The sequence below is a fragment of the Morus notabilis genome, unplaced genomic scaffold (assembly GCF_000414095.1).
Source record: "Morus notabilis unplaced genomic scaffold, ASM41409v2 Scaffold62, whole genome shotgun sequence".
Classification (NCBI taxonomy): domain Eukaryota; kingdom Viridiplantae; phylum Streptophyta; class Magnoliopsida; order Rosales; family Moraceae; genus Morus; species Morus notabilis.
Window position 1 is genome coordinate 464,154 of NW_010365441.1, and position 27,968 is coordinate 492,121.

Below are 27,968 nucleotides of genomic sequence, written 5' to 3' on the forward strand. Positions count from 1 at the left end.
TTTCATTTTCCCCTAATTTTCCTTGCGGAGTCATCCTCGGATAGAAGTTAAAAACAAGTTGTTCTTTTTTATTTATTTCATACTAGTAAGAAGCTATACCTATCAATGATGTCCATTTCTGATATCAAATTACATTGACGATTCTCATAGGTATATATTGATATGAAATTCTTTTACACACACAATATGAGGATTCTTTTGCGACCATATATTTTTCAAGTTCTTTATCATTAAGTAGACCTGTTCAGCCGTTCTACTAGCTTCTAAAAAGATTAGGTAAAAGCAAGGTGCATAAATATAATATTACTTTGTATAACAATAATTTTATAAAGGTGTAACAAGATTTAGAAAGGTGCAAAAACTGTGAAAGACTAATATTTCCTATCTCAAATTTCGAATGTATAAATTAGTAGCATATTCTACACACACACAAAAGAAAAAAAAAAAAAAAAAGAACCTCAATATGTCTTTGTAACTGTTTTTCTTCTCATAACTGTCACACGACTCACACACCTTCGACGTTTTCATTTGTTATAATTAGTTTTGTGAAGTTGTTATTTACTACAATTTTCGTTTTTCATATTTTTGCCAAAGTTTTCTTTAGTACCTTATGATGGTGGATGGGAGGAATTGAGAAACATGGAAAATTGCCTTTAAAAGCAATTTTTGCTTTTGAAAAAGAAAAGGTTATTTATTCCACTTACCTACCGGTTGGACAAACTGGCCAAGGAAGCCAATGCATGAAGATAAGCCACAATCCACATAAGACGACATGCTGATGATGAGGATAAGGTGATGGTATTATCACCTATTCTTCAATGCTCTCTTCTGCATTTTGTTTAGAGAAAATTATTGAACTTGTTCGAGTTAATGGCTTTAGATTTTTATTTTTTATTTTTAATTAATATAATATTTAACTAAAAATATATAATAAAAAATAAGGGTATTCGTCCCTTTTTCACTTTTATTTACTCAAAACTCAAAAGTATACCTTCCAACCTTTTTTGGGCCAACTTTCATTGAAGCAAAATGTAGACTTTAATTAGCCCAAATATCAGTACGTTATGACTATCAAAATCTACAAGCAAAGTAACCCTTTTCTTTTCTCCACCCTTTTCAAGTCACTCCACTAAATTTGAACACTTTTTGCTTACTCCTTTTCATTCTTTTCCACTCTAGAACATTGTTCTTTTCTTTCTTTCATATTTAAATGGGTTTTCTTTTGTCTACACTATGTGACAAGGTTTCTAAAAAAAGCGCATTAAATAAATTCTTAGCAGAACTAAAGGTATATATATTAATCTAATACCAAAAGGAAATCCCAAAAGATCTCTGTGCTTGTTTACAAAGTTGAATTTGGTATAAATTAAGTGATAAGGAAGGAATTACGTAGATTCCCTCAGGTGGGTAATAGAATTGTCGCTCATTCCTTTATTGGGTTTTGGATTTCCTCTTCAATGGCTTCTATATATTGGCCTTTTTGGAGTTTCTGAGCGATGCATTCCTCATGGAACTGGCTTTTGGCAAATGGGCATACGTATTTTTGCTCTGTTGTTGCCTCATCTTCCATGGAGCATTTTCAGGTAAAGCACCCACATTTTGCTTCAGTTGAAATTATTTGGTTTGTTTGTTTGAAATGTTGCTTATTTTTTATTTTTTATTTTTTGTGTATAATGGTGTTTGTTTGGATGATCTTAGTGGAGGGATTACATGGGAATTCTAAAGTAACAGGAGTGAACTTGGGAGGTTGGCTTGTAATTGAAGGTTGGATTAAGCCTTCATTGTTTGATGGCATTCCCAATGGTGACATGCTTGTAAGCTTTTTCATTAAAACTTTTTGTTTCTTTTTTATATTGTTTTTTTTTTTTGGGGAGCTTTGTGGGATTTATATCTTATTTTATTTTACTTTGTTTTATTATTATTTTTCTTTATTTTTTGGGACTGACCCATTAGAGGAAATTGAATTTTAGGACGGAACTGAGGTCCAATTGAAGTCGATGACATTGCTGAAGTATGTGAGTGCAGAGAATGGGGGAGGCATGAATGTTACTGTGGACAGAGATGTTCCTTCTTCGTGGGAAACCTTCAGGGTCTGATCCTCAACAAATTTTTGTGCTCGTAATTTTCTTTTCACTTTTCATGTTAATTTGGGTATGAATTCTTTGGTTCAATGCAATGCAAGAATTTTTTTTTTTTTTTGGTCTGAAAATGAAGTATAGTTTGTTTAAAGCTTCAAACCTTTTAGAGCGTACTACACTTGAAGATGAATTTCGTTTATAAAAGAGCTTTCTTATTAAAGATTTTAGGAAATTTTATCTAAGCATGATAAGCTTTTGTTAGAATTTGATTCTAAGGAACCACAATAATTCGTATTTGATTTCATGAATACTTACTGTATCCATTTTTTAAGTTGAAATGAATCATGAATGTGGAATGAAAAGTTTTGTCCGTACCAAGGAAGACAATCTAAACTGAATGTTAAGAGTTAGAAACATTAAAAACAAGATGGATTGAGCTTGATTTGATTATCTTGACTTTAAACAATTATGTCAATTCAAATCAAAGATAGGATTAGGGGTTTTAGTTGGAAAAGGGCGAAAATTCTAAGCAGACTGAATCATGATCTTGTTTGATACTTGTCTGCAGCATGCTAAATCAGAACCGCAGACTTGATTATTAGATTAAAAAAAAAAAAACAGGCTTTGATCATGTACTTTACCCTCTTCTTTCACTTTTGTAGTTTTGTACCTTGCATAAGGATAATCTCGAGATTTAAAACCGTTAATCTTGCTCATACTATTTGCGTGTTGAGTTTCATGTGTTTCATCAACATTTTACTATTCTATTTGACTTAAGTTTTGTTTCTGTCTTTCCTGTAGCTATGGAGAGTTTCTGCATCACAATTTCAGTTTAGGACCTCCCAAGGCCAATTTTTGACATGCAGTGGTCTAGGATGCTCTGTTTCAGCAACTGCAGGATCATCTACAACATCAGAGACATTTGAGATTGAAAGGAGTAATGAGAGAGTTCACATAAAAACGAACACTGGAGCCTATTTGCAGGTAATATTTATAAATTTCTGCCTTTTTGCCTGAAAGAATAGAAGTGGTTATGTCACCACATCAATTGCTAGAAGCATGAACACCTTTGCGGTTTTGCCAGACCTGCAACATATTACTATGCACCACATAAAATATTTGGTAATGGACTTTTCTTCGGATTTGTGACCAGATTAAAATGTTGTAGAAAGACCAGTTAATAGGACAAGGTTCTATAGAATTTAGTAAAACCTCAGACAAACTGAAATTACCTATGTTGAGATTCTTGGGTGAAGTTTACATGAAATCTCTTTCTGGTTAAGTGGTTCCTTTGTATATTATTTTAAGCTGATCTTCAAATAATTTTCTGGTATTTCAAAACAAATTAGAGTTAAGCTGTGAAGTTACTTCATTGATGGTATGAAATGTCGCAACAGGAGGATCAAACAATGCATAACTCAAGCAATTGAGATGAACTTAAATTAGTCTTGCAGTAACCAAATAATGGATAATGGTCTCCCAAAAGGGAACTTGAGATCTTCTTGTTGATTTGATTATCTCAGATCATTAAAGAATTCAATAATAAAAATGATAGCATTATACTTATTTAGGGTACAATAGGAGGTCAGCTTACAGCAGACTTTCCAGGGAAGCCAGGGTGGGATGATAATGCAGCCACATTTCAAATGATAATCGTTTCAAATAATTTGCATGGAGATTATCAACTTGCCAATGGTTATGGACACAAAGAAGCCAAACGGGTCCTTAAGGTAATTCTGTGTTTCTATGATACCTAATCCTTCTAGAAATCATCACATTCTGTTTTGTTGCGAACTCCAGTCATCTTTTCACTGTTTCTTGATATATTGGCTTTATCAAAACTGCAGAAACATCGAAACAGTTTTATCAGGATAGACGATTTCAATTTTCTGTATAGGCAAGGAATTAATACCGTGAGGATTCCTGTTGGCTGGTGGATTGCTTATGATCCTGATCCTCCTGCTCCATTCATCGGTGGAAGTTTGGAAGCTCTAGATAATGCATTTTCATGGGCACAGTAGGACTTGGTTTCACCTTATTTCGTTAAGGTTACTGATGTTTTGAAATTTGAATATTTTCTTTTCCTTCTAATGTACATAAGAATGGTGCCGCAGAGCCTACAACATAAGGTGCATAATTGATCTTCATGCTGCTCCTGGCTCCCAAAACGGCGTGGAACATAGTGCCAGTAGAGATGGTTTTACAAACTGGCCCAACCCAGATTACATCTCACAAACCTTGCACGTTATAGATTTTCTAGCCTCCAGGTATATTGAGACAAGTTTCAGATTGTGAAGAAACAATTTTTTTCTCAAGGTTGTATGTGCCATTCAATATCAATTAAAAAGTGCAAAATATGGAAGACATGGTGCCATCTTTTTTAAAAATACCAACTATACATGGTAATAGGTTGTATTATGGATACAAAACATGTTATTCATTAGGGGTGGCTTGTATCAGTATTGATAACTTTATTTTAGGATCATTGAAAATGTGAGAAAATGGATTAAGTTGAGTACTACTACTACTATCAAAGCGTTAAATAAAAAAATAATACTAACAATAATAATGCTGGTCATTGTTTGAGAGGAAGTTGTCATGTCAATCCAGAAAGAGGACAAAATAATAAAACTTGAAATGTCATCATAACTCGTTAGGCTTGTTCAATTGAAATTTCATAAGCAAAAAGGACGTATAGCTCTTTTGGTTTGACTTACGAATCTATTCATCCTTGTCCAGCGAGTTACTTAAGGTAGCTTTACAATTAAGCTTATCATCTTGCTTAAAGATACACATGGAGTTGTTCGATAATTCTCTGTTTTATGATTTGATAAAGATATGTGCAGAAGACTACTCACTCAGTTTATTTTCTGGCTTGAACTTAACCATTCTCAACATAACCTGTCTTTCAGGTATGGAAGACATCCTGCCTTGTTGGGAATTGAGCTTTTAAACGAACCATCTGAAGCCGCAGTCCCATTGGATATTTTAGTTTCATATTACAAACAAGGTTACCAAACTGTTCGGAAATACTCACCATCAGCTTATGTAATAATTTGCCAAAGAATTGGCAATGCAGATCCAATGGAGCTTTATCAGGCTAACATTGGATCACATAATTTAGTGATAGATTTGCATTATTACAATCTCTTTGATGCTTTCTTTGTTAATATGAGTTCTGCGGATAATATACAATTCATTTACAAGAGCAGGGAAGCTCAACTTCAGTCCCTGAACAGCGCAAATGGCCCACTTGTTTTCATCGGTACGTTAATATTCACTTCTTTGCCTTCCATAAACAAATAATTCATGTCAAGCGTATTATATTCTAGTTTCAAAGTTTTACCTAATGTAATCCCGGATTAAAATGAAACATTGATGTTTATTTAGGAACCTTGTTTTCTTTTGGGTCCAGGTGGTATGAGTTATAATGCTTCAAATGTTGTCTTTTTCCAGGGGAATGGGTGAATGAGTGGAATGTAACAAGCGGTTCTCAGACAGAATATCAAGACTTTGGGAAGGCCCAGTTAGAGGTTTATGACACAGCTTCATTTGGATGGGCATATTGGACACTAAAAAATGACAGAAAGCACTGGGATTTTGAATGGAACATCAGGAACAATTATCTTCAATTGGGTAATTATCTAGGCTTATTATTTCTTTTTTATTTGAACAGATTTATATCCATAAAGGGTACTGCATTGTCACTGTCATTCAGTTCAACTTCAAACTCCACATTTTTCCTCTACCCTTTTTTCTTTAACGGCATATAATTTAACATTTATGCAGGTAAGTCAGCCAAGACTCAGAATTTTAAAAGTCTAATATTGTTAGGACTAGCATGTACCTTTTCCCATCTCCATCAAATATCGTGACAAAATACACCTCGAAGGCTTTAAGACTCATAATTGGAGAGGATTTATCCAAAGGCGGCTTTTCATTCTTGTTTCTGATCAATCATATTATTCTTATTGTTTTGTAAAATAATTTAAATCTTATGATGTTGTCAAATCAGATTACAGCATCTTATTGTGAATCATTCAATAATAGAGAAATTTTTTCTTCCTTCTTTCTTAACACCGTCTAAGCTTAACATGCTTTCTCATCCAAGTTCATTCTACTTTGCTAAAGCCATCTTTTGTAAACAAAAATGTAAATCCTCTTTACCACCTGCCCAACAAAGAAATATCCTACGAAAAGCACAACCAAAAATCCAAAGTATGATAGAGGCAAGGAAACAAACCCCATCACTGTACCGATTGGTGTAAAGGGAATTGCGATTCCAACAGCAGAAATCACAACAGTGGAACAAATCACAGGCCATGAGGCAAACTCTTGTACGAATGGAATCTTCTCTGTTCGGATCAAGTGGATGATCAGAGTCTGCATCAGAAGCCCTTCAACGAACCAAGCAGAATGGAAGAATTCTATAGCTTCTGCAGTGCAAGCCTTGCAGTAGAACCAGATGAACACAAGGGTAAACACATCACAGAGAGTGCATACGGGCCCATTCCACAAGATGAACATTGGTAAACCTTTCTCAGGCCACTTTTGTGGGATCTTCACATAATCTTCTTCCATTTTGTCCCATGGGATTGCAATCTGGCCAACACTGTACAAGAAGTTCTGAGTGAGGAGCTGCTTAGGAGTCAATGGCTCATTGCTGAGGACCAAGCTTGCTATCAAGAGTGAGATAATACTCCCCAAATTGGCAATGACATACGCCTTTATGTACTTCATGGTGTTCCCGAATGTAAGCCGGCCATGCTCAACTCCAGCTACTAGCACATTCAGGTCTTTCTCGAGCAAGATAATGTCGGAAAAGTCTTTTGCAACTGATGTTCCTGAGTCAACTGATATTCCTACATTGGCTGCATCAAGTGCCAGTGAGTCGTTTACTCCGTCTCCCAAGAAGCCGACAATGTGACCACAAACCATTTGCAATGACTGAACAACTCGAAGTTTCTGAGTTGGGGTCAGCCGAGCTAGTACTGTTGCTCTTTTGACAGTCTCATGGAAGGCATCCTGGTCGAGCAGCTCAAGCTCCGGTCCAGTGACAACATGGGTAGTTCTGATGCCAACTTCCTTGCAAACCTTTATGGCAAGAGACAACGAATCACCTGTGAGTACTTTTGCTTTTACTCCCTTTTTAGCCAACCGCCACAGAGCTTGCTTTGCTGAGTCTTTAGGAGGGTCATAGAATGTTATGAGGCCCAGGAAAACCATGTCTGATTCTAAAGTCTCATAGTCAATTCTACTCTGATTTGTTGTTTCCTTCTGCATAAAAAAAAAGTAATAATAATAATTAATTTGCTTATCCATATCTTCCACACATTGTATGAAAAATCAATAAAATTAAAGGGTATCTGTACTATCTGAACTTTGCTTTTGAATTAGTGCCCCACGTCAGCCTCTCGTTAGTACTTTAGCCGGATCTGGACAGAATGGGTATTTTCAACGATTTTAGATATAGTTGAGGATGAAATGAACTCTTTTAAAAATTCAAAGGGTGTCTTGAACTAGGATATATAGTTCCTGGGCATTTAGGAAATTAATCCAAGATAAAATCCATTTATTGTAAATAAATACTATAAATAAAAGTTCAAGGACTAAATTGAGAACCACCTCAAAAAATCAAGAACCACACATGCATATAATCCTGAAATAAAAGATGTAGATGCGTAAGAGGAAAGAAATGATGTTTAAACACACCGTTTTCAGCATCTTTGTTGCCACTCCAATGACTCTTAAACCCTCATTGCTTATTTCTTCACTCATGCTGAAAATTCTCTGATACTCCTCTGGAGAGAGAGTACCAATCACACCCTTATCAACATGTTCAACAAAAGAACAAACTCTCATTACTTCTTCAAGCGCTCCTTTAGTTACCATGAGCAGCTCTTGGAAATGGTTTCTTTCTTCTGTTACCGCTTCCAAGATAACAGATACTCTTCTTCTCATGAAGTCAAAAGGAATCTCATCTATCTTCCTCCACTTTGAGGGCTGGAACCTGTATCCATTTGTATATACATGTGCCAAAATTGCGTCGTCTAACGGATACTTCTGATCTGTTTTAAAATACGAGTTGAAGAAGGCAAAGCGTAAAACCTTTTCTTTTGGTAAGCCCCAGATGTCAAGATGGTTAACCATTATTGCTCTGTTCATGGTGAGTGTACCTGTCTTGTCTATGCATAGTATATCCCTGTGACAGAAGGGACAAATGGATATATTATAAACTCTTGAAGAGTGCAAAATCAATTCATGATTTTGAAGAAAGCCCATGTGATTTATTTATTGAGTTGGTTGGTTGGCTTTGGCATGAGGAAAGATGGTGTGAAGGAGGTTGAAAATTATTTATGCTAAACAACTATAAGGGATTTTTAGGGCAACTGTTTTTGAGAGAATAAGAAATTAGAGAAAGGCGATTGTGAGACGATTATAAGGGATTTTTTAAAGCAGCCAATTATTAAGATGACTGAGAGAGTGAAGAGAGGCAATAGTGAAATGATTGTAATTAGTTGGATCCTTGTGTTTCTTATCTGATTATTGCAAAAGATCCACAATGACAAAGTGGACGTAGTTCTCACATTGAAAATGAATCATTATAAATCTCGTGTGTGGTTATGTTTTATTATTATTTTTTATATATATATTATTTAGTATTGCTCTCCTTAAAAGGGAACAGGGTTTAGTTCCTAGAGGTCTTTGCCTCCAAAATCCAGAAATTTATTTGACAGTTTTCATTGGTTAAGAATGTACAAATGAAGTAGAAAATTATTGTGTTGGCAGTTCTTGACCAAACAACAAACCTAAGTTATGTGCCAGTAGAACAGGAGTTGTATACATACATAGATCCCATGTCTCGTATGGCAGTGGCGCTCTTGACTATGCATCTGTCTCTAGCCATTGCAAGTGCTCCTTTTGCTAGACTTGAGTTAACAATGAGGGGAAGCATTTGAGGAGTGAGAGCACTGGCGACCGAAATCCCGAAAAGAACACTTTCACTCAGATTGTGAGATGAACAGTAAGCAGTCACAACTATGATTGTGACAACAACAAGCATAACGGCAACCAGAATATAAGATATGCGGCGGACACCTGTCTCAAAGTCGTCCGGCGGTTTCTTCTTCCCTATGGTTGAGAATATGGTGCTCATGTAAGTCTTGGATCCAGTTGAAATTACTAGACCAGTTCCACTACCTGATATTACATTTGTTCCCTGTAAATTTGTTTCTATTAGTGGTAAAGAGACCAAGTATAGGGGTAATCTTTTTCGTAATTTGCTCTCTATGAAATTTAGTTTGTTGAACAGATTTCTACTTATTAGGTGTAGAATATGGTACATACCATGAAGCATATATTCTTCAAGTCTAACAAGGGAGCGGTGTGATCTTCTTTGGTATCAGCTGTTTTCTCTGTTGTCCAAGATTCTCCGGTTAATGAAGCCTGACTGTTCAGAAGCAGGATTTGATAATGAGATTATGATTTTTTTTTTTTTTTTTTGAAAAGAGATTATGAATTTTGCATGGAGAGAGAGAGAGAGCAACTAAACGGCATGAAAGGAGTTTCCAATACAATACTCGTCAATGGAAAATGGGGAGTTTTTTAAGTTATAAATACCTAACAACAAGGTGTTTGGAAGATAACAACCTCACATCTCCAGGGAAAAGATCTCCAGGTTCAAAAATGACAATATCACCGGGAACAACATCCCTTTGATCAACTTGAACTACTACTTCTGTTTGGACAACCCGACCCGCGCATCTTTGAACTTTGACCGGACATCGAAGAAATTCTGAAAGTTTCATGGCTGCTTTTGAGCTGCTATATTCCTGAAACGAGCAATTGAGACTTGGTAATAACAATGCTCGTTAGAAAAAAAGATATATGTTGCCTCCATATGGCTGTAACAGATTAAGAGAAAATTACCTGGTAAAACCTGAGGGAAACACTAATGAAAACCAGTACAAGCATTATGCATCCATTTGGACTATCACTGGTAATGTATGAGATTGCAGACAAGACGATCAAAATGATATTAAAGGGATGAAAGAAAGCACTCCATAGAAGATGCCACCACTTTGGGAAAGAAAAATCAAGAGGAATATTTGGGCCACTTTCCCTCAGTCTTCTCTCAGCTTCAGCAAAGCTCAATCCTGCAGAGAAGCAATTTTGAAATTTTTCGGAGACGTCGAAAACTGATGGATTGTGTTATGACTAGAATTCTCCTTGAATAATTACAATCTACCATGTTTCTCGTTTTACTTTATAATCACTTTTATAATTTACTTAAGTATCCATATCAGCATTTCATCAAACATGCTTAATCCTATATGAATTGAAGTAATCAAATTTTCACCTGTTACCCGCTAATAAATTTTTTCTTTTATATATAGAAAATCAAAATCTACAATCATACTTTCTATTATTTATTAAAAAGATTAGTTTACGAAACATTAGGCTAAAATGTACTGCAGAAAAAAAGAATGAAAAAGAAAACACTCACCCCTTTCAGTGGATTGAAGATACTCAAAGAAATCTTATATTCTATTATTTTCGCATGTTACTAGCTAATGATGTTATATATATATATATATATACATATACAAAATCAAAATCTACAATCTTATATTCTATTATTTATTAAAAAGATTAGTTTACGAAGCATTAGGCTAAACTGTACTGGAGAAAAAAAAATTGAAAAAGAAAACACTCACCCCTTTCAGTGGATTGAACATACTCAAAAACCAAGTCCTTCTCTGACTGAGCCAATGCATATAACCATGAGCAAACTTTCTCTTCTGCCTCTGTCCTTGATCCCCCATCACTCTTATCTGCACAATTTCAATCAAAAAGAACAAAAAGTAAGTGAATAAATAAATCAATTAAATTGAAAACAATCCCATCTCATCTGCATCTCCTAAAAACAAAAGAACCTAACTCCAACAAACAATTTTTTTCTCTTCTTTTTTTTTTTTTTTTTGAAAATACGCCGAATTTACAAATGTTAATTGTGGCATACTTCCAGACATAAGTTTGCGTAAGCGGCCAAAGAATGAATTCACAATCCCATCTTCCTGAGTTTCAGATTTATTGACGAGGTTTTTTTTTAATGGGGTTTGCATAAGGAAGCTTAGGTACTTGCTTGCTTGTGTTGAAAATAGTTGGGATTTTGAGTCTTCCCATTGTGGCAATATTGGCTTATGAAAAGGTGAAATTAATGAAGACATTTTATGTGACAGAAATTAGTGAGAAAGAAAATTCTGATCCTTCATTTAGTGTGAAGTTATTGAACTTTGAAGAGTTAGAGAACTTTGAAGAGAAGTTAGAGAGAGAATGGAAGGTAATTGTGTAGTCTTTCTAATGACCGTTAAGCGTTATTTTGATCTATTTTTGGGCTTGGAATTCAGCTTTAATTCTCTTAATTTCTCGAATAAAGTTTAATTTGCCTCTCTAACTTCAACTAACAGAATTTCCTGAGACATTCTGAGAGCTTTTTAATGATACTTCGCGGATTCGAGTTTTCAATTCGAGTTAAGATGTGACATTTTTTAAGAGTTTTTTATTATAGCAGAAAAAGTTAAATGTGACATTTTCTGAGAATTTTTTACTGTAAAAACCTAAAATTAAAAACTCGAATCGGTGAAATGAACTAGGCTTAAGTTTTTGCTCGCCTTTTTCCTTATCTCTCTCTCTCCCCCCAACTTCAGCTACCAGACTTTGAGAATGACGGTTAGGTTGGTTAAGTTGGTCAGGTTTTGACTTGTGAGGTTCGTCCACTTGGTCCAATGTACTGTTTAAGTATTTTTCTATTTTTTTTTTTGGGGTTCATAACACTTTCTTACTTAAAAATAATAATTACCCTCACGATAAAAAATGGATAATTTACCTATATAAAATGTCAAATTATACTGGAACAAAAAATTATTAAAAATTAAAACTTTTATAACTCAAACCATTCACTACCACGAGATATTCATTTTTAATACCCAAGTCCCAAATAACACTTGAAGTGAATATTATTGACTCTTTAAAAAAAAAAAAAAAAAAAAAAAAAAAAAAAAAAACAAAATTCCATATTTATGAATTTCGTAACAAAGTCTTACTCTCACGAAGAAAAAGAGGATTTAATGATGATTTAAAAGTGTCGTTAAGAGATTAAACACTTATTTGATGAACCGTCATTCTTTCAGCAGTTGTTGAATGTACATAACATTTAACGAATCATCGTAAAATCCTAATTTTTGTAAATTTGTGTGCGTCTAGTATCAATTCCATATTTATGAATTTCGTAACAAAGTCTTACTCTCACGAAGAAAAAGAGGATTTAATGATGATTTAAAAGTGTCGTTAAGAGATTAAACACTTATTTGATGAACCGTCATTCTTTCAGCAGTTGTTGAATGTACATAACATTTAACGAATCATCGTAAAATCCTAATTTTTGTAAATTTGTGTGCGTCTAGTAAATTTTAGACAATAGTTTCTTGAGAAACCATCCTCTAATGTTGAACAATCAATATAAGTCTACACAATAATTTCAAACATTGTATATATTCTTTTACAATTTGTCCTCACTCCACCAAATAGGTATTAGTATAATATGTTTAATGTTTTTTAGCCACTAATGCCTCTTTGTATTAAGTCGCGCATATACTTAGGCCTCATTCACTTTGTTATTCGAGTTTAGAATTCGAGTTGAGATGTGATTTTATGTGAGAGCTTTTTACTGTAGTAAAAAAATTATATGTGATTATTTGTAAAAAAATTTTACTGTAAAAAAACTCAAATTCTAAACTCGATTTAACGAAGTGAACGGGACCTTAATTAACGCGAACATATGACGGTGCCTTCTTTTTTAGATTATAAAAAGTGTAAGGGTAAATATAGGATTTCATTAAAACCCATGGGTGCTTTTTAGATTTTCTCATATGTATTTTAGATTCCGTCAAACAGCAAATAATTCATCATCCTCGCTTTCTGGTCAACCATACCGTCATTCGTCATCTCTTTCCATCGTATAGCAGACAACATCATTGCACGAAAGCCTAACTGAAGGCTAATAAACGTCATCCAAAAGGATTGTAAGTCCTTTTCTTACCAATATTACTCAAATTATACATTTTTTCTTTTTGAAAAAAAAAAAAAGTATCCCTTGAGATATACATATAGGAAAGCTTCATTAAGTGGAGATCATTTATAATAACGAGCCGTAAGAAAGCTTTTGTATGAATTATAAATCCACATTGGATTAGCGTTATAGAATAAGACACGCCTCCTCATGTCTATTTCTTAACGCAACGACAAAGGGAATCGGCAACAGCTCATGCAACTGCGTACCCATTTTGATGAAGCCCCACACCAAGCATAAATTAGAAGGTCATGCACCCTAAGTGTGGTGGCTTAGCGGTAAAGAAATACCGCCGTGGGCTCGTGTTCATATATTCAAGTGTTAGTTTGTCCTCTGGGGATTTTAACAGTGGGGATTTTAACAGTGAAGGTTTATTTCCTGTCAGTTTAGTACGCATTTTATGGTACGTTTAGTTCATAGATTCAAAATCATTCTCAATTTACGTGTATTTTTTATGAGAGAGAAAACGTTATAGCGAACTACGAACTATGATTCAAATCATGGTACGAATCTACCAACTAAACACAAGTGTCTAAAACCACACCCTCACTAGGACAGAGTGATATGGCCTCCTCATCCAAGAGATAGGACCGGATTTTAAGGTATTCGTTAAACATTCCTGTCAAGGTCTAAGTCTCCTTCGATAATTTTTAAAAGAGGTATATTAATGTGGTTGCCCCTCCTTTAAGACTTTGTGTTGACGGTAGAATTTTGTCAACAACATTGCGCCGGATTACCTCTATGTATCCTCTCGGGTTACCGGCATGAAAATGTTATATATGTTTGATGTATTGTTGCTATAGGGTTTTTGGCGGTATGGTAATTCTAAAAATATGTAAGCAATGCTTGAATGAATGTAAAAGACACGCAAGTTTTATAGTAGTTCACTCTGTTAATTAAGAGTTACATCCACTGTATTATATATATTTCTTTTCTAAGATTACATGAAGTAAAAAACCGATCCCCTTATCCTTTGGGGCTCTCCTCCTTTTATAGCCCAGCAATTACTTCGTGGGCGGTTCTTCTTCGTAGGCTTACCCACTCGAGTGCCTATGGCTCTATGGGCCCAAATCATAGCCTGTCAACACCTTTTGCACTGTTCACTCATCCAATTTGTCCCCTATCATGGTTCTGCAGACCCTATAATCCTCAACCGTCCATTACAGGTGGTTTTAGGGACTCATAATTAATCCCTGCGCCACTGACACCTTTTGGATCATACGCAAACTGTTGTGTCAGGGGTCTTTAATGAGGCACTCCGTATTCTACCCTCGACATCTATAACAGGGGGTTAGGTTCTTCACTTGTCTGACTCTCGTGGAGCTTCCAAAGCGCGTCACAGGCCTCGTCGGTCTTGAGTGGTCAGCGGCCTGAGGATTTGCCCGTACGATTGGCCTTCCCAATCACTCAGAAGAAAACGAGGCCCAGGCGTCGACCACTATCTGCTGTGGTAAACTTAGAACCACGTGGAGCGCTGTTGCCGTCCCATGTGTTAGCGCACAGTTTCCCATATAACACTTTGTATTTTAAAAAAAAACCCCCTCCTTTAAGACTTTGTATTTTTTTTTTTTTTAAAGGACATGCAATCTCTCTTTGTATCTCTCCCAATGACCCCCTCCTTTAAGACTTTGTATTTTTTTTTTTTTAAAGGACATGCAATCTCTCTTTGTATCTCTCCCAATGCTTTTATCAGGGCTGTAATTTGTCAAAAGTTTGGAAGTAAAGATCAAAAGGGGGAAAAAAAAAAAAAGAACCAGATTTTTGGAGTGAAAAAGAAAAAAAAAAAAAGACTAGGATATAAAGTGGTGTTCGATAGGCACTTCAAGGCAAGGTGTTAATGTTGTCATAATACTAGTGGGAATGAAGTACTGCGATCTGATCAATATTGATGGGGATATTATGACTTCATTCTTCCTTAAATATTACACAAATTAACAAGTACATGCAACACTATTGATTAATGAAGATGGGGTGAGTTAGTTAGTGAGTTAAATATTTCTTGTAAAAGTTACGTTAGGGACCATTTGGAGCTACTTTGCTTATTTGGTTTTTTGCTGAATCCTTTAATATATTTTCTCTTCAAGCTCCATTAATATATTGGAAGTGCCAATTATCAACAAAATATCTTCATTCAAGAATATGTTGGTACAAATGTCTCAGAGATTCTATTTACATGATCAATTCTTGACGGCCTCAGATGTAGTTAAATATAATTAAAACCCATTCATACACGATCAATCTCCAATTGAAACCTGTAAAAACGTTTAACCCTAAAAACAAAGCCTGCTAAAAAGCACAGCTCAAAAAACAAAAAACAAAAAAGAGAATATAGGGTATAAGCATAGTTTACAAGCAAATTTTATAAAGAAAAAAACGTACACTTGATATATATATATATATATATCCATGGCCGTAAAAACTCTATTAGGGAATTATAGAATTCAACCTTCAGCCGTCGACCTGTCGCCGGCGACCGAGGACCGATCACCGCGAACGGTAAAAGAACACACTTAGCTCCTGGCCGATGCACCGGTCCGGGTCAATCAAATGGAAAGATTCCGAATTCTCCGATCCACAAACCCTCTCAAACTTTGCTCGGAGATACATGAGCTCATCATCATCATCCCGGTTAAGTTCCTTCCCGTTAATAACACCAGCACCGGCAACAACCGATCCCATCAGCCTAAGAGCTTCCATGTCAGCCTCCGACGGCCGTCTCTTAACGGCGTAACCAACTCTCCGGCCGTTACAGTACATCGTCCAGACCGGCGTCGACAAGAGATCATCGGAACGACCATGACCCGAAGAGTTCGGAACCGGAACCTTGCTCTCAAGGGCTATTCGGAGAAACCCGCCGCGCATTTCGCGGGCGAGAGTCTGCGTTGAGACGGCAAGTTCAAGGAGGAGAATGGGGTTGTTAGTAGCTTTCGATTGTATACAGAAGCTTACTTTTCCTTTTCGGCATCCGAAAATAGTCCCCGTGATAACATTATTGCTAGGTTGGCCGGGATAGTAAAAATAGGTTTGGAAGAAGTTTTGCTGTCGTTTGGCTTGGTTATGGTGGTCTTCAATGAAAGTTCCATTGCAACATGGGATAAGGAGTTCTATGAGAGAGCGAAGAAGACGCCATGAGCGAACTTGTTTTTGGCAGTCCACCACGGTGACGCCACTAGATATGGTGGTGGCACCTATTGTTGGGTAAGCCATGGCCTTTTATTTTGTAATTTGTTTGTTTTGTTTTGGTGGTTGCGGAGAAAATGGAGATGAATTCTAGGGTTTATATAGTACGTGGAAAGCGTTTGATGATCATATTGATAAGCACTTTTTTGTTGCTTAACAGTTGTCGTGGTTGGAGATCCGCTTCACAAAAATCAATGAGTTTATATTATATATATTAGGGAAAATTTTAGACCGCCAAAACGAAATATTAAAAGTATACAAACAGTTTTGTTAGAGATTTGACGCTATATTTCTGATTTGTTCAAAGTGATCAAAATGATGTTAAAATAAAAAAAAAAGTATTAAGCGTAAAACTCAAGAGAATATGCATACACTCAGAGATCACCATTAATTCTTTCAATCATCATCGGGAAAACTGTTAGAACAATTTGAGACAGGAGAATTTTGTGATTTAATTTTTAGCAACAAATTTTTTTTTTCTCATCGTGCATATGCATTTTATCATGCATTGATAAGTAAGGGATGTTTATATTTTTATACATTGTATTTTGAGTTTCTTAAAATATCTCGATCAATAATTATTTTGACTTTTAAAATGACCAAAATATCCCTAATGAAAAGAGAAAAAAGAAAATTAAAACTTTCCAATATTATAAAAATAAAAATAAAAAACACAAAAAAAAAATCCATTTCAAGAGTATTTTGCATATTTTTTAGGTTAAAACTGTAAATTTAAATTTTTTTTAGTTTTTTCACTTACTGTTTTTTGTTGAAGGATATTTTATTTTCAAGATTCAAATCAAGGGTTGACTATGGAAAGGTATAGATTTTTGTAGTAAATCTTATTTAAAGGTATATATTTGATAAGATCAAAAATTAAAGGTATAGTTTTTTAATAAAACCAAAACATATAAATAGGGTATAAAATGGTAAATAATAAGTAAATATGAATTCTTGAAATTTAAACTACTTTTATAATTGCCTCTCAGCAGTAAAAATTTTAACGCTTCAACTCCCTATGAACATTATATGTCTAATCTAATGTCTAAAAGAACGTTGCACAGTTAAGTTTTGACGTTGCGTTTGCTCTAATTTCTCTTTTAGTTTTTTTTTTCCCCCTTCTTTCTAATGAAACATCTATCCCACCATATAGAATTTTTTTTTTACTGTTCTTCCGCTGATGAAGGAGACCCTTTTACATTTTTTATTATTACTTTCGAAGAGTGTTAGACCACAAAAGGTTCACTATCTTTCTACCAGTCTTGAATATATATAATTTTTTATTTATTAGAACGTTCTATATTTTATTATTTATTGGCTAATGGTGGAATCCTTTTGTATGTCTATTGATCAAATTTAGCTTAAAATTTTCCCTTCCATATGCATACATATATGTGGCGCCAATGTGACATCGGAAAATTGAGAAGAAATATTTAAAGAAGAATAGCAAAAAAGAGACTAAAACCTATAGGAAATTAGGAATTCACATACTTCCAGCAAACATGTGCATTTATTTGTTTCGGTTGGAAAAATATTAAAAACATAGTGAAAAAGCAACCCTTTGTGGGGTTAATTATCTCCATAGAATGGACTTGCCCATAATATCTGATGATGAAGAAGACTGTCTTCTGCCTCCAAAATATGAATAAATTAAACAAAAAAATTGTTAAAATAACAAATATGAGAAATCCGTACGGCACAAATACCCGATCCCCGGCCCCAATCAGCTAATGATTAGACCACGGGATACCGTGCTCCCCAACACTTCCAATTTACAACTCTTTAACTACTAATTTATTTAAAGAATCTTTTTTTTTAATTATTATTATTGAGTAGTTATACAAAAGAATCTTATGGAGCCCTACTTCTTCTAAAGAGTTTTATAAATACCCACAAAAACAAGCACTAGATTTTATTTGCCTGTCCTTTTGTAGTATTATATCACATGAATGGGGACTTTGAGGCATTTTGGAAGCAAGGAAATGGAGTTGGTTTTTGCTTTCTAGCCTGGTTTTCTCCACTCATGTCTTTTGCCTTTTACTTTCCACGTCTATATTTCCACAAAATGACATTAGAGGAAAACTGGGTTTCAAGCTTTTTGTTTAGCCAGAAGTGTCATGTATTATAGATTGTCGTTTCCTTACTATGATCAAGTTCTTAATTATAGGTTTCAACTAATCAATAATTTGGTCATGATTTGCAAGATATTAAATACTTTTCCCCAGAACCCAAAATGAAGGATTTCTCCATCAAACAAACAAAAAAAAATGAAGGATTTCTTTTTTCTTAAAAAAAAAAAAAAAGAAACAGGGATTTACTTGGTTACTCTTTTTTATTAGTGCAGTTTAATTACATTCTACATGGAACCGAATAAATGGGATTATTTATACAGTCATTTGAATAAGAAAGAAGTGGATTAGCAGAGACAAATTACAAACACGAACTATTCCTCTTTTTGCACTTTTGCTTTTCTAACTCTTCTATTCCTCTCTGGACAAAATTTGCTCTCTCTTGTCAGGTTGATAAATACTCCACATCTTTAATAACTTTTCACGTTTTTTTTTGTTTTGGGTTATTAGCGACATGGACAAAGCTGCTGAGTGCTGAGGGACCCTAGACATATCAAGGTGTGCCATCTCACTGTCTGGTACTCCTAGCCCCCAAATTGCCATGATCTTCTTGTTGCATTATAATTTTCATAACAAATATGTTATTAAAAAAAAAATGGTTACAAGTGATCTCACGCCAATCATTATATACATACACAAGGAATCAAAATTTTATCCGTTGTAATTGGGATTTCACAGGCTTATATAACTAAGAACTGACCTCTTTTTTATACGTCGGTTATGAGCCAAATTTTAATTGTTAAGATTTACATGCCCTAATCCCATATTACAGCTGAGAGTGATAAAAAAGTGAAAAAAAAAAATCAAGCAAACCCGAATACAAAGAATTTATAGAGGTTATTTGCCTCAATATGCATGAGACTACGTCGTCTTTGTAGCCGCTGCATTAATTCTATATGATGAAAAAGTTTGTAAGAGAATAATCGCACACCTCATAACTCTATACGTTTTATATGATCTCTCTAATAATAACCCAAGCGGCTGGTATCTCCCTTTTATAATGAAAAACTTAGGTAAGGGAATTTATAAGTGTGAAATCGCCTCACGATTTATAGAGTCGTTACGACATAATTAGACTCTACAACTTAACATTAATTAGACCGATCAACACTTATTAATAGGCTGTTGCAATTCCGTTGTTACACATACAAATTGTACGTGATCTCTTCAAAATCAAGTGAAAATGCGTGTATGTTTCCTAAAAGGGACAATTAAACTTGCATAACAACGCATTGGCTTGAAAATGATATTTCAAATACGATGCATGCATGTCTGGCACAGAAGCACAGTAGAATGTCACATTCACAAGGTGATATTTTCAAGTTGCAAAAAAAAATACTGTTTCTGTTTCTTGTACTTTTTATCCCCTTTTATTTGTTTTTCCACTTTTTGTGTGTGAATGTCTGAAAAGGTGTTGTTGCTGTCCAGATATGAATGTATCCGATAAATTGCCTAATAAAACAAAGCATGCACATGCACAACAGTACATGTGGCTAGTATATACACACATACTGTAGACGTACGTACTTCACTTGCTACAGTGCATATATACTTTGTGGATTCATATTATTGTACTGTGGGTGAATACTGTATATGTATATATGTGGCCTCTATACATGTTATATGTGCGTGTACGTGTGGCTGATTCAAGGTTTTTTAGTGAGAAATTTCTAAGGTGACTGTTTACCAAAAACACGTCTCCGCAAAGTATAAATGACCATATATTGGTGCTGACGCGTCGAATTCCAAATCGGACATGTCCTTCGCAGTCTCTTGTAGTATATAGCGGCTTGTCGTTTCATTAATGATTCATTAGTGTTCTTAAGACGAGCATGTTTTTCCCTCAATATTAAATTGGAATCGTTTTTCTTTCCTTGATTTACAGAAAGGATGTAAAGATTTTTTTAAGTTTGATTTAAAATTTCCTTTGGTCTTTTTGCGAGAATTCTAAATTTCATGGTTGCATGTATTGCCAATCACTAATGGGATATTTGTTTCAAGAGTTCGTCTATGATTCTGAATCATGGTTATTGATTCTCTACATTGTTTTTTTCTCACAAAAAAGTTTAAATTTTAATAATCAGAATCATGAATTATGATTCTGAACCCATGAACCAAACGTATCAAACGTCCCATAAATGTAAACTTGATTCTCTACATTGTTTTTCTCTCACAAAAAAGTTTAAATTTTAATAATCAGAATCATGAATCATGATTCTGAACCCATGAACCAAACGTATCAAACGTCCCATAAATGTAAAGTTCAAATCCGTCCAATCTTAATAAGTTAGAAAAAAAAAAATTAATAAATAACACACTTGGTATGAAATTCTTTAACTTTGTTAAATTTCAGTATCATATAGTAATTTTCTTATTACAAGCGTAAATAAGTTGTTGGAATATATATAATGAGGCCAAAAAGAAACAAAGCCCCAAATCAGCAACTATCATCTCCCTCACACCCTCTCTCTTGCATCACCTCTCACCTCCATACATGGCCACACCTCTAAGTACCGCTCCGATCACTATTTTGGACACCAAAAAATAATTGTCAGAGTTAAATTAACTACTCCTCACGGTGTAACAATAATTTTCTGATAGATTCGGGATTAATCTAACAGCCAGTTATTGTCATACAAGATTACTCTGATGGACGATAATCTGTGTTATTTTAGCAATTAATCTTGTATAACGCTAGTATTAATCTACCAGATTCTTCCTAAACTAGTAATAGGAAAGTCGAGTTTGGAAGAAGCTTTTGAACTAAAGCAAGTATAATAAGAGTAACGGAATATTACAAAAATAACCATTGTATTTCATCATCCCATAATAGAAGACAAGTATCCTCTACAGTGCATAGATCTGGTAGAATACGAAAAATATTTTAGAGGTCATAATCCGATTTTCTTTGGAGACTCGGAACAGCATCTCCTCCCGCAGATATTTCAAAGTTTCCCACAATGAGCGGCGAAGAAGAAGAAGAGAAGCCTCATAAAATAAAAAGAAATGAAAAGAAGGAAACGCTATTGAAGACAATAAGGCAACATCTTCAGAGTCCCTGAATAGCGATAATGTTAAGTAACACAAAATGCTACCTTTGTGAAACACCATAAAATCTTTCCTCTGGTTTCTTCCATGAGTGTGATTAATTCAATTGGGAAAAATATCCAAGTAAATAATGCGGTGCAGAAGTAACTAGTTTTTTCAATTTTCATAAGATCTTTTTAATGATGTCAGATTTAGATGAAACATATGTGTCCCGTTTTTCGGGCAAATTCCTTTATTTAGGCCTCCAAAAGAGCTTTTATTTTTCCATTTTTAGTCATTTCTGTTTTTGTAATAAGTTGAGTTAGGAAATTCAGATTCCAATTTCGATTGTGTTTCCTTTTTCCTTGCGTCTAATAGTTTCTAATTTAGTTTTCAGTTCATAATTTTTCTTTTTGGAAAATTATGTATTTTTTAGTATTTTAATTATAAAATAGTTTGGTTTCCTGTTTCTGTTTTGCCTATTTATATCGACGCCTTGTTATAATGAAAATCAGTTCAGTTGAATAAAATTTCAAAAGTTTTTCTCGAATATTCTATCTTCCCAAATTTTGGTATTCTGTGTGAATCAACAGTTTTTGAAGCAATTTTCCTAATATTTTGTGTGAATCAATAGATTAATTGGTTACCTTTTATTTTATTACTTCGTTTTTTTTTTCTTTTAACTAAGCTTCCGCTACATCAATCCACCACAAGAAAGGATGTTGTCCAAACATAACAATTTTGAGAGTCGGCAACACGTATTATTTCACTGCAAACAGAACAATAGAAAGAAATTGACTTGTGAAAAATTCATATGCTTAAGCATAGCCAAAAGAACCTACAATTTTCATAGAAATAACACTTGCTCAATTCTGTTGAGATTATCAATTGTCACTATATGAGATCATAACAAGGATAAAGAGACGAAACGATAAGACATCCTCGAATAGAAGAGGCTGGGAAGTACCAAGTTTGAATATTGATTAACAGGAAAAAATAAAATATGTAAAAAAAAATAATAATAATCCACTATTATATTGGAAAACCATGAGTCGGAAAAAGTATTGGGTTTCAACAGTACAAAACAGATTCCTTTTTTAAAATGAAGTAGAAGATATAAATGAAATATTTATGCAATAACTAGATTTTGACTGATACAGCAATAGATTGTACTCCTACTGAATTTAATTTAACAATTCTTAATCCTTGTGGAATCATATACCACCTTCTATGATAGTTACACAAGTACGTATTTTTTGTTAAATTTTTGACAGCAACAAAAAACTGAATGTAACAAAAGCTTTAACCTAAAGGGTTATTTGCTGCACGAATTCACTTTCACAACTACCCACTTACTGGTGTTGAATGGCCTATTAATAAACATTCTTGGTCAAGAACTTTCTCTCTAAAATTATTACAAGAACTATATGATTATAGCATTAAAAAAATATACAACTATTGCAAGAAGCAACAGGAAACAAACTTACACCGATCGACAGAAGCATTATCGATACAAGAGAACTAACAGCCACTTGAACAGAGCTGACCGCAACAAATCCAATAGTGCCGGCAATGGCTGTTGACATGAAAGAAACTGCCAGAATTCTTCACTTCCACAAAACAAACATCAAAGATTGACAACTTATGAACTTCTAAAAACCTTGAGCTGTGCTTCTTCTATGCATAGATGACATACTCTTTAATGTCCAGATCAACGTTATGGTTGAATCGATTCGTCACTATTCGGTAAGTGCAAAAATCGGAAACCAAGTACAAGTAACAGAGACAAAAAAGCCTAAAGCCAAACTAAAACAACTTCAAATAAAAAGAATTCTTGCCTTATTTTACTGCAGGAATGATATGGCACAAAAACCAGGTTTCCCTTACAGCATTGTACTCTTCATTCTAAAATTGGGACAAAGTTTCTTATATCATGCTTGCTTTATTAATTTTTAAGTGGAACACATCAAAATTGAAAATATATCTGCAAAATTGATATGCTTGGTATTATGAATAAATCATTACGATTGATATTATTGTTAGTTTTTCCCAAGTAATAAATATCCCATTCTGTTGAACGAGAGTGTGAAACTCTTTTATTATTATTATTTTGAAATGTGTACTGTTCCCTTTCTCTGACAACAAAAATCTATGGGGAAAACAAAACATGGGCATAAAAAAACATAAGGATATAAGAAATAACAAGAAAGGAACATAAAAAATAAATTAAAAAAAAAAAAACTCATACCTAAAATTAGACTCTTGAAACACTACTAACTCATATCATAGGTCTTAGAGATCTTGCACGTAAAATTCAGAGAGACAATTTACATGTAAAAAAGGCAATTGGATTGATATAGTTCTTTTTTGTTTCTTTGTTTTTTTTTTTAATAGAACTGTTTCGTTCCTAAACCGACCAACATTAACTCTGTTTTGTTCTTCTTCTTCTTCTTCTTCTTCTTCTTCTTCTTCTTTTCTCATTGCATATGATTATAAATGATCGAATTTATGTACCGCTAATCCATTGCTGAACCCGGCGCTATGTTCAGTAAATTACCTCCAAGTAAATTTGTGGTTTTGTACCAGGTTGTGTTTGAGATTGATTTCACATCTTAACTTCAACTTTTGATGTCAGAATAAGAGTCCCTAAAAGCACACACCACAAAAGCCAAGAAGTTTGTATTACGACATTGTAGTGGAAGCTTGATATTGATATAAGATCATTCCGTTCAATGTTCGAACCACCTTGGAATTTCGTTCCCTGCCGGACAAGGACACACCAACTGTAGGAGACAAAAAAAAATGCTGCACCATAGAAAAGAGTCATCCTTTATTTCAATAGGATAAAGAATCAAGCATCTTCCTATTTTAATTAATAAAAGAAAATTATGTGTTTTGTATGAGGATTCGTGTTATAGTTCGAATCATGATTCGTAGCTCGTTATAGTGTTTTTTCTAAAAAAAATACACGTAAATCGAAAATAATTCTGAATCTATAAACTAAACGTCCAGTACGCATACCTGACGTTCTCGAGGTGCGAATCGCCTAGCCATGAGCAAAGCTCCAAGGTGAAAGTCAATTAGAAAACTACGTCGTTCCTTATTATCCAATTTCAAGCAATCACAGAACATTATTGAACGTCTAGCAGTAAGCTTTGTAGTATGATAATCATCCCAAAACTCTTGTGTGAGTACTCTCTTTAAAGTTTACGCCACCTCCAACGACTCGCATCCGCTTTGCATCATGAACTCTCAAACTCAATGCAAAAGCTCTAGTAAAGAACGAAGATTATTCTTGCAATTGTTTATGTAAAGGCCTTTCAGTTTGGAAAAACGTTTTATACTTGCAGGGATTTCTATTATCGCAGAGCCCGTGAGATTAACTGTCTAATCCATGTTCCTCCTAAATGAAGCGTACTTAAATATTTCATTGGTTTTGAGATTTCAGGAAAATATTCAAGATTTGGACAGTTAGAGAGATCGAGAAATTGAAGTCAAACCATATTACAGATGCTACTTGGAATATACTCGAGATTCCTCACTTATCCATGTCTTAACTTTTAATGCCATAGATATGACAAACGACAGCTACATTAGAATACGACAAAATTACTAACAACAACATCAATAATAATAATAATAATAATAATAATAACAATAATAACAACAACGACGAAGAAAATCAGCACAAAATGACATTAAAAAATATAAGATAATAATTAAGAAATACGATATCGAAGAAAAAGGATGATTTTCACAATAGCCATTAGCCACGTATAGCACACAGATGCACCTCTCAGAAGAAATGGACTTTGTGTCTGTCAAATACATATTCAATGAAGAAAATACCATTTAGATCCACTTGACATGATCACAAGACGACAATCAGATGAAACTTAGTGCTTCAAACTTCAATGGATTAAAATTATTTTTGTACCTTTTAGCGAAATATTTCATTGTCACCCCTATATTTTATGTTTTATTAGCACCCTGTACTTTATTAATATAAATACGGTACTTTTTCTTTTAAAGAAATATTTTTAAAACATACAATATTCAAACTGTCATTTTTATTAATTGAATAAAAAATTAATAGCTTTAAAAATATTTTCTGAAAATGTTTTTAAACTACTAGTGTGGTAATATTTTTTACTTTTATATATTTTTAACATAATATGGAATATTAAATGTGCAGTGGTATTCATAATTCTTTATCTCTGTCACCTCCGCATTAGTCCACCAGTGGCGTGCATCAAACAGATTAAGGTAAGAGCTCCCGAATTGAACATATATACATGAATGAGTTCAAATTATTGTTATATATTCCTTCATTTAAAAAAAAAAAGAAAGATTGTAGCTATACCTCCACCTAAAATTGAAATAATATTATAGAGTTCTCATTAAATAAGAAAAATGAGGAGAGAGAGGAAGGAGACAAATATCTCTTAAAGTACGTAAGTCTAATTTTTACTTTTTTTCTTAATTAATATACTTTTTAATCAAATAATTATATAAAAAAATAAGATATAAAAATTCATACTCATATAATATAATTTAAGAATAAGTGCGGCAATTTTCCAAAAAAGAAAAGAGACTTTGGCCACAGATGCCCAGAACCCTATATTTTTAGAATGTGGAGCTATGGAGATCTCCGATCTACCCCTTCCTTTGCAAGTTGCAACTTTATTTTATTTAATAGGTTTTTAGTTAATTATCTCCTGAACTTATCGTGATTTAGCAAATTATCTTTTAAATTCTTAATTTTGATAATTAATCTTCCAAACTTGTAAAATTGTTATAATGTGCTCATTTTACTAAATTTACTCAAAATTTTTAATTAGATTTAAGAGATTAAAATTAGAACAATTGAAAAATTTACATTACATTTAAGTTGGGATATTGACATTTTTCGTCGAATTTACTTTTTTGAAACTAATTTAAGCAATTATAGTTAAAATGGGTATATTATAACAATTTTATAAATTAAAAGAGCAACTTATTAAAATACCCTTATTTAATATTATTAAATCTATTTTTTTAACCAAAGTAAACAGTTTATCTAGCATGAGCATAAATGCCACCTACTTTCAATAAATTCATCCTTATCATCATTTATACCTTATCCAAACCAATTTCGACGGCGAACTAGCTAGAACCTCATAAAAGGGTTAATCAGTGTCGGCATGATCCTAAAACAACAAAGAAAACGAAATATTATATATATATATATATATCTCCAAACTTTGTGTGGGAGTGACAAATTGGTTGCAACTTGCCACTGTATTCATAAGAAAATTGGACAAATCTTATTAGTACTCCTTGAATTTTATCATTTATGTGAATTTATGTGAATATGTCTCTTAAATTTTAAAAACATATATTATGAATTATACTTTGTCTCTAATAATTTGTCTTTTTTATTTTTATATAATTTTATACATATTTAACGGTTAAAAAATATAACCTATTAGTATATTTACGTACCAAATTAAGTTTCTAATACTTTCGATTTTGATCCTTTTCTATGATTTTGAGTTTTCGTGGAGAGCTTTTTTTAATATATATATATATATATATGAATTATCTGTAGAAAATGTCATGCAACCCCATTCCTATTAAAAATATTTTCATTTTAATTTTACATGTGTTTGTAACCAGTTTTTGAAAAAAGAGTTGAAAAAAAAATACTTAAAAAATCACCGTTTGTTAAGCATTTTTTCTTTGTGAATGATAAGTTGTTTTCTTTGTGAATAAGAAAGATGTCCGTTTTTAAAAATAGTTTTTTTTAGCAAGTTTTTGAAAATAGTTAGTCAATGATGTATTGATCTGTTTTTTCATCACAAATTAACTAATATCAACTAGTCATTATTTAATTTTAATCATAATAAATTAATAATTTATGAAAAATGAATCAATTTATTAATGATAAATTATTGATATCATTATTTAGTCGCAGTAAAAAAAAGGTCATTTATCTAAAAAAATAATCATTAATTAAATAGAATGGTCAAAACTAATTGTCCATCTAATTTTTCTTTTATGGCTAATTTAGTTCATTAATTTGAGTTGAAATGTGACTTTATGTGAAAACTTTTTACTGTATTAAAAAAGTTAGATGTGACTGTTTCTGAGAGCTTTTTACTATAGTAAAACTCAAATTATAAACTCGAATTGGTGAAATAAACGGGATCTAATTTATATGAAATAATACACGCGTTAAAAGTTTACAAAGACAAATAAAATTAAAAGTTCTCTAAGATAAACAAATAAATTACTAATAGTTATTTATTTTCATGATTTAAATTATATCAAAAATTATTTATTTTATATTTTTTTAATTTAATATGATTTTAAAAACTGACACAATTAAGGCCTGTTTAGTTTATTAATTTGAGTTTTTAATTTGAGTTAAGACGTAATTTT

The 27,968-nt window shown here is 33.3% G+C and overlaps 3 protein-coding genes across 4 annotated transcripts; 1 reads left to right on the forward strand and 2 right to left on the reverse strand.

Annotated features, from left to right (window-relative positions):
• Positions 1–1,351: 1,351 nt before the first annotated feature.
• On the forward strand, positions 1,352–6,143 carry LOC21402733 (probable glucan 1,3-beta-glucosidase A). Of its 2 annotated transcripts, XM_010107998.2 has the most exons (10): positions 1,352–1,583; positions 1,699–1,814; positions 1,971–2,090; positions 2,880–3,062; positions 3,650–3,808; positions 3,926–4,095; positions 4,193–4,345; positions 4,991–5,343; positions 5,535–5,714; positions 5,868–6,143. In XM_010107998.2, the coding sequence occupies exons 1-10, from the start codon at positions 1,508–1,510 to the stop codon at positions 5,951–5,953; spliced, it is 1,596 nt and encodes a 531-aa protein (XP_010106300.1). In that variant the 5' UTR covers positions 1,352–1,507; the 3' UTR covers positions 5,954–6,143. The 2 variants fall into 2 exon arrangements, with proteins under 2 accessions (XP_010106300.1, XP_024027944.1); XM_024172176.1 differs by lacking the exons at positions 1,352–1,583; positions 1,699–1,814 and having other exon boundaries at positions 2,016–2,118.
• A 51-nt stretch (positions 6,144–6,194) lies between these two features.
• On the reverse strand, positions 6,195–11,279 carry LOC21402734 (magnesium-transporting ATPase, P-type 1). The gene is given in 9 exon segments (XM_010107999.2): positions 6,195–7,355; positions 7,791–8,280; positions 8,927–9,297; positions 9,426–9,528; positions 9,699–9,910; positions 10,008–10,234; positions 10,796–10,912; positions 11,101–11,188; positions 11,190–11,279. Coding segments are annotated over 9 exon segments (2,835 nt in total). The 5' UTR covers positions 11,265–11,279; the 3' UTR covers positions 6,195–6,203.
• A 4,343-nt stretch (positions 11,280–15,622) lies between these two features.
• LOC21402735 (protein MIZU-KUSSEI 1) lies at positions 15,623–16,442 on the reverse strand. The gene has a single exon (XM_010108000.2). It carries the CDS (start codon positions 16,414–16,416, stop codon positions 15,694–15,696), a length of 723 nt encoding a protein of 240 aa, XP_010106302.1. The 5' UTR covers positions 16,417–16,442; the 3' UTR covers positions 15,623–15,693.
• Positions 16,443–27,968: the final 11,526 nt, after the last annotated feature.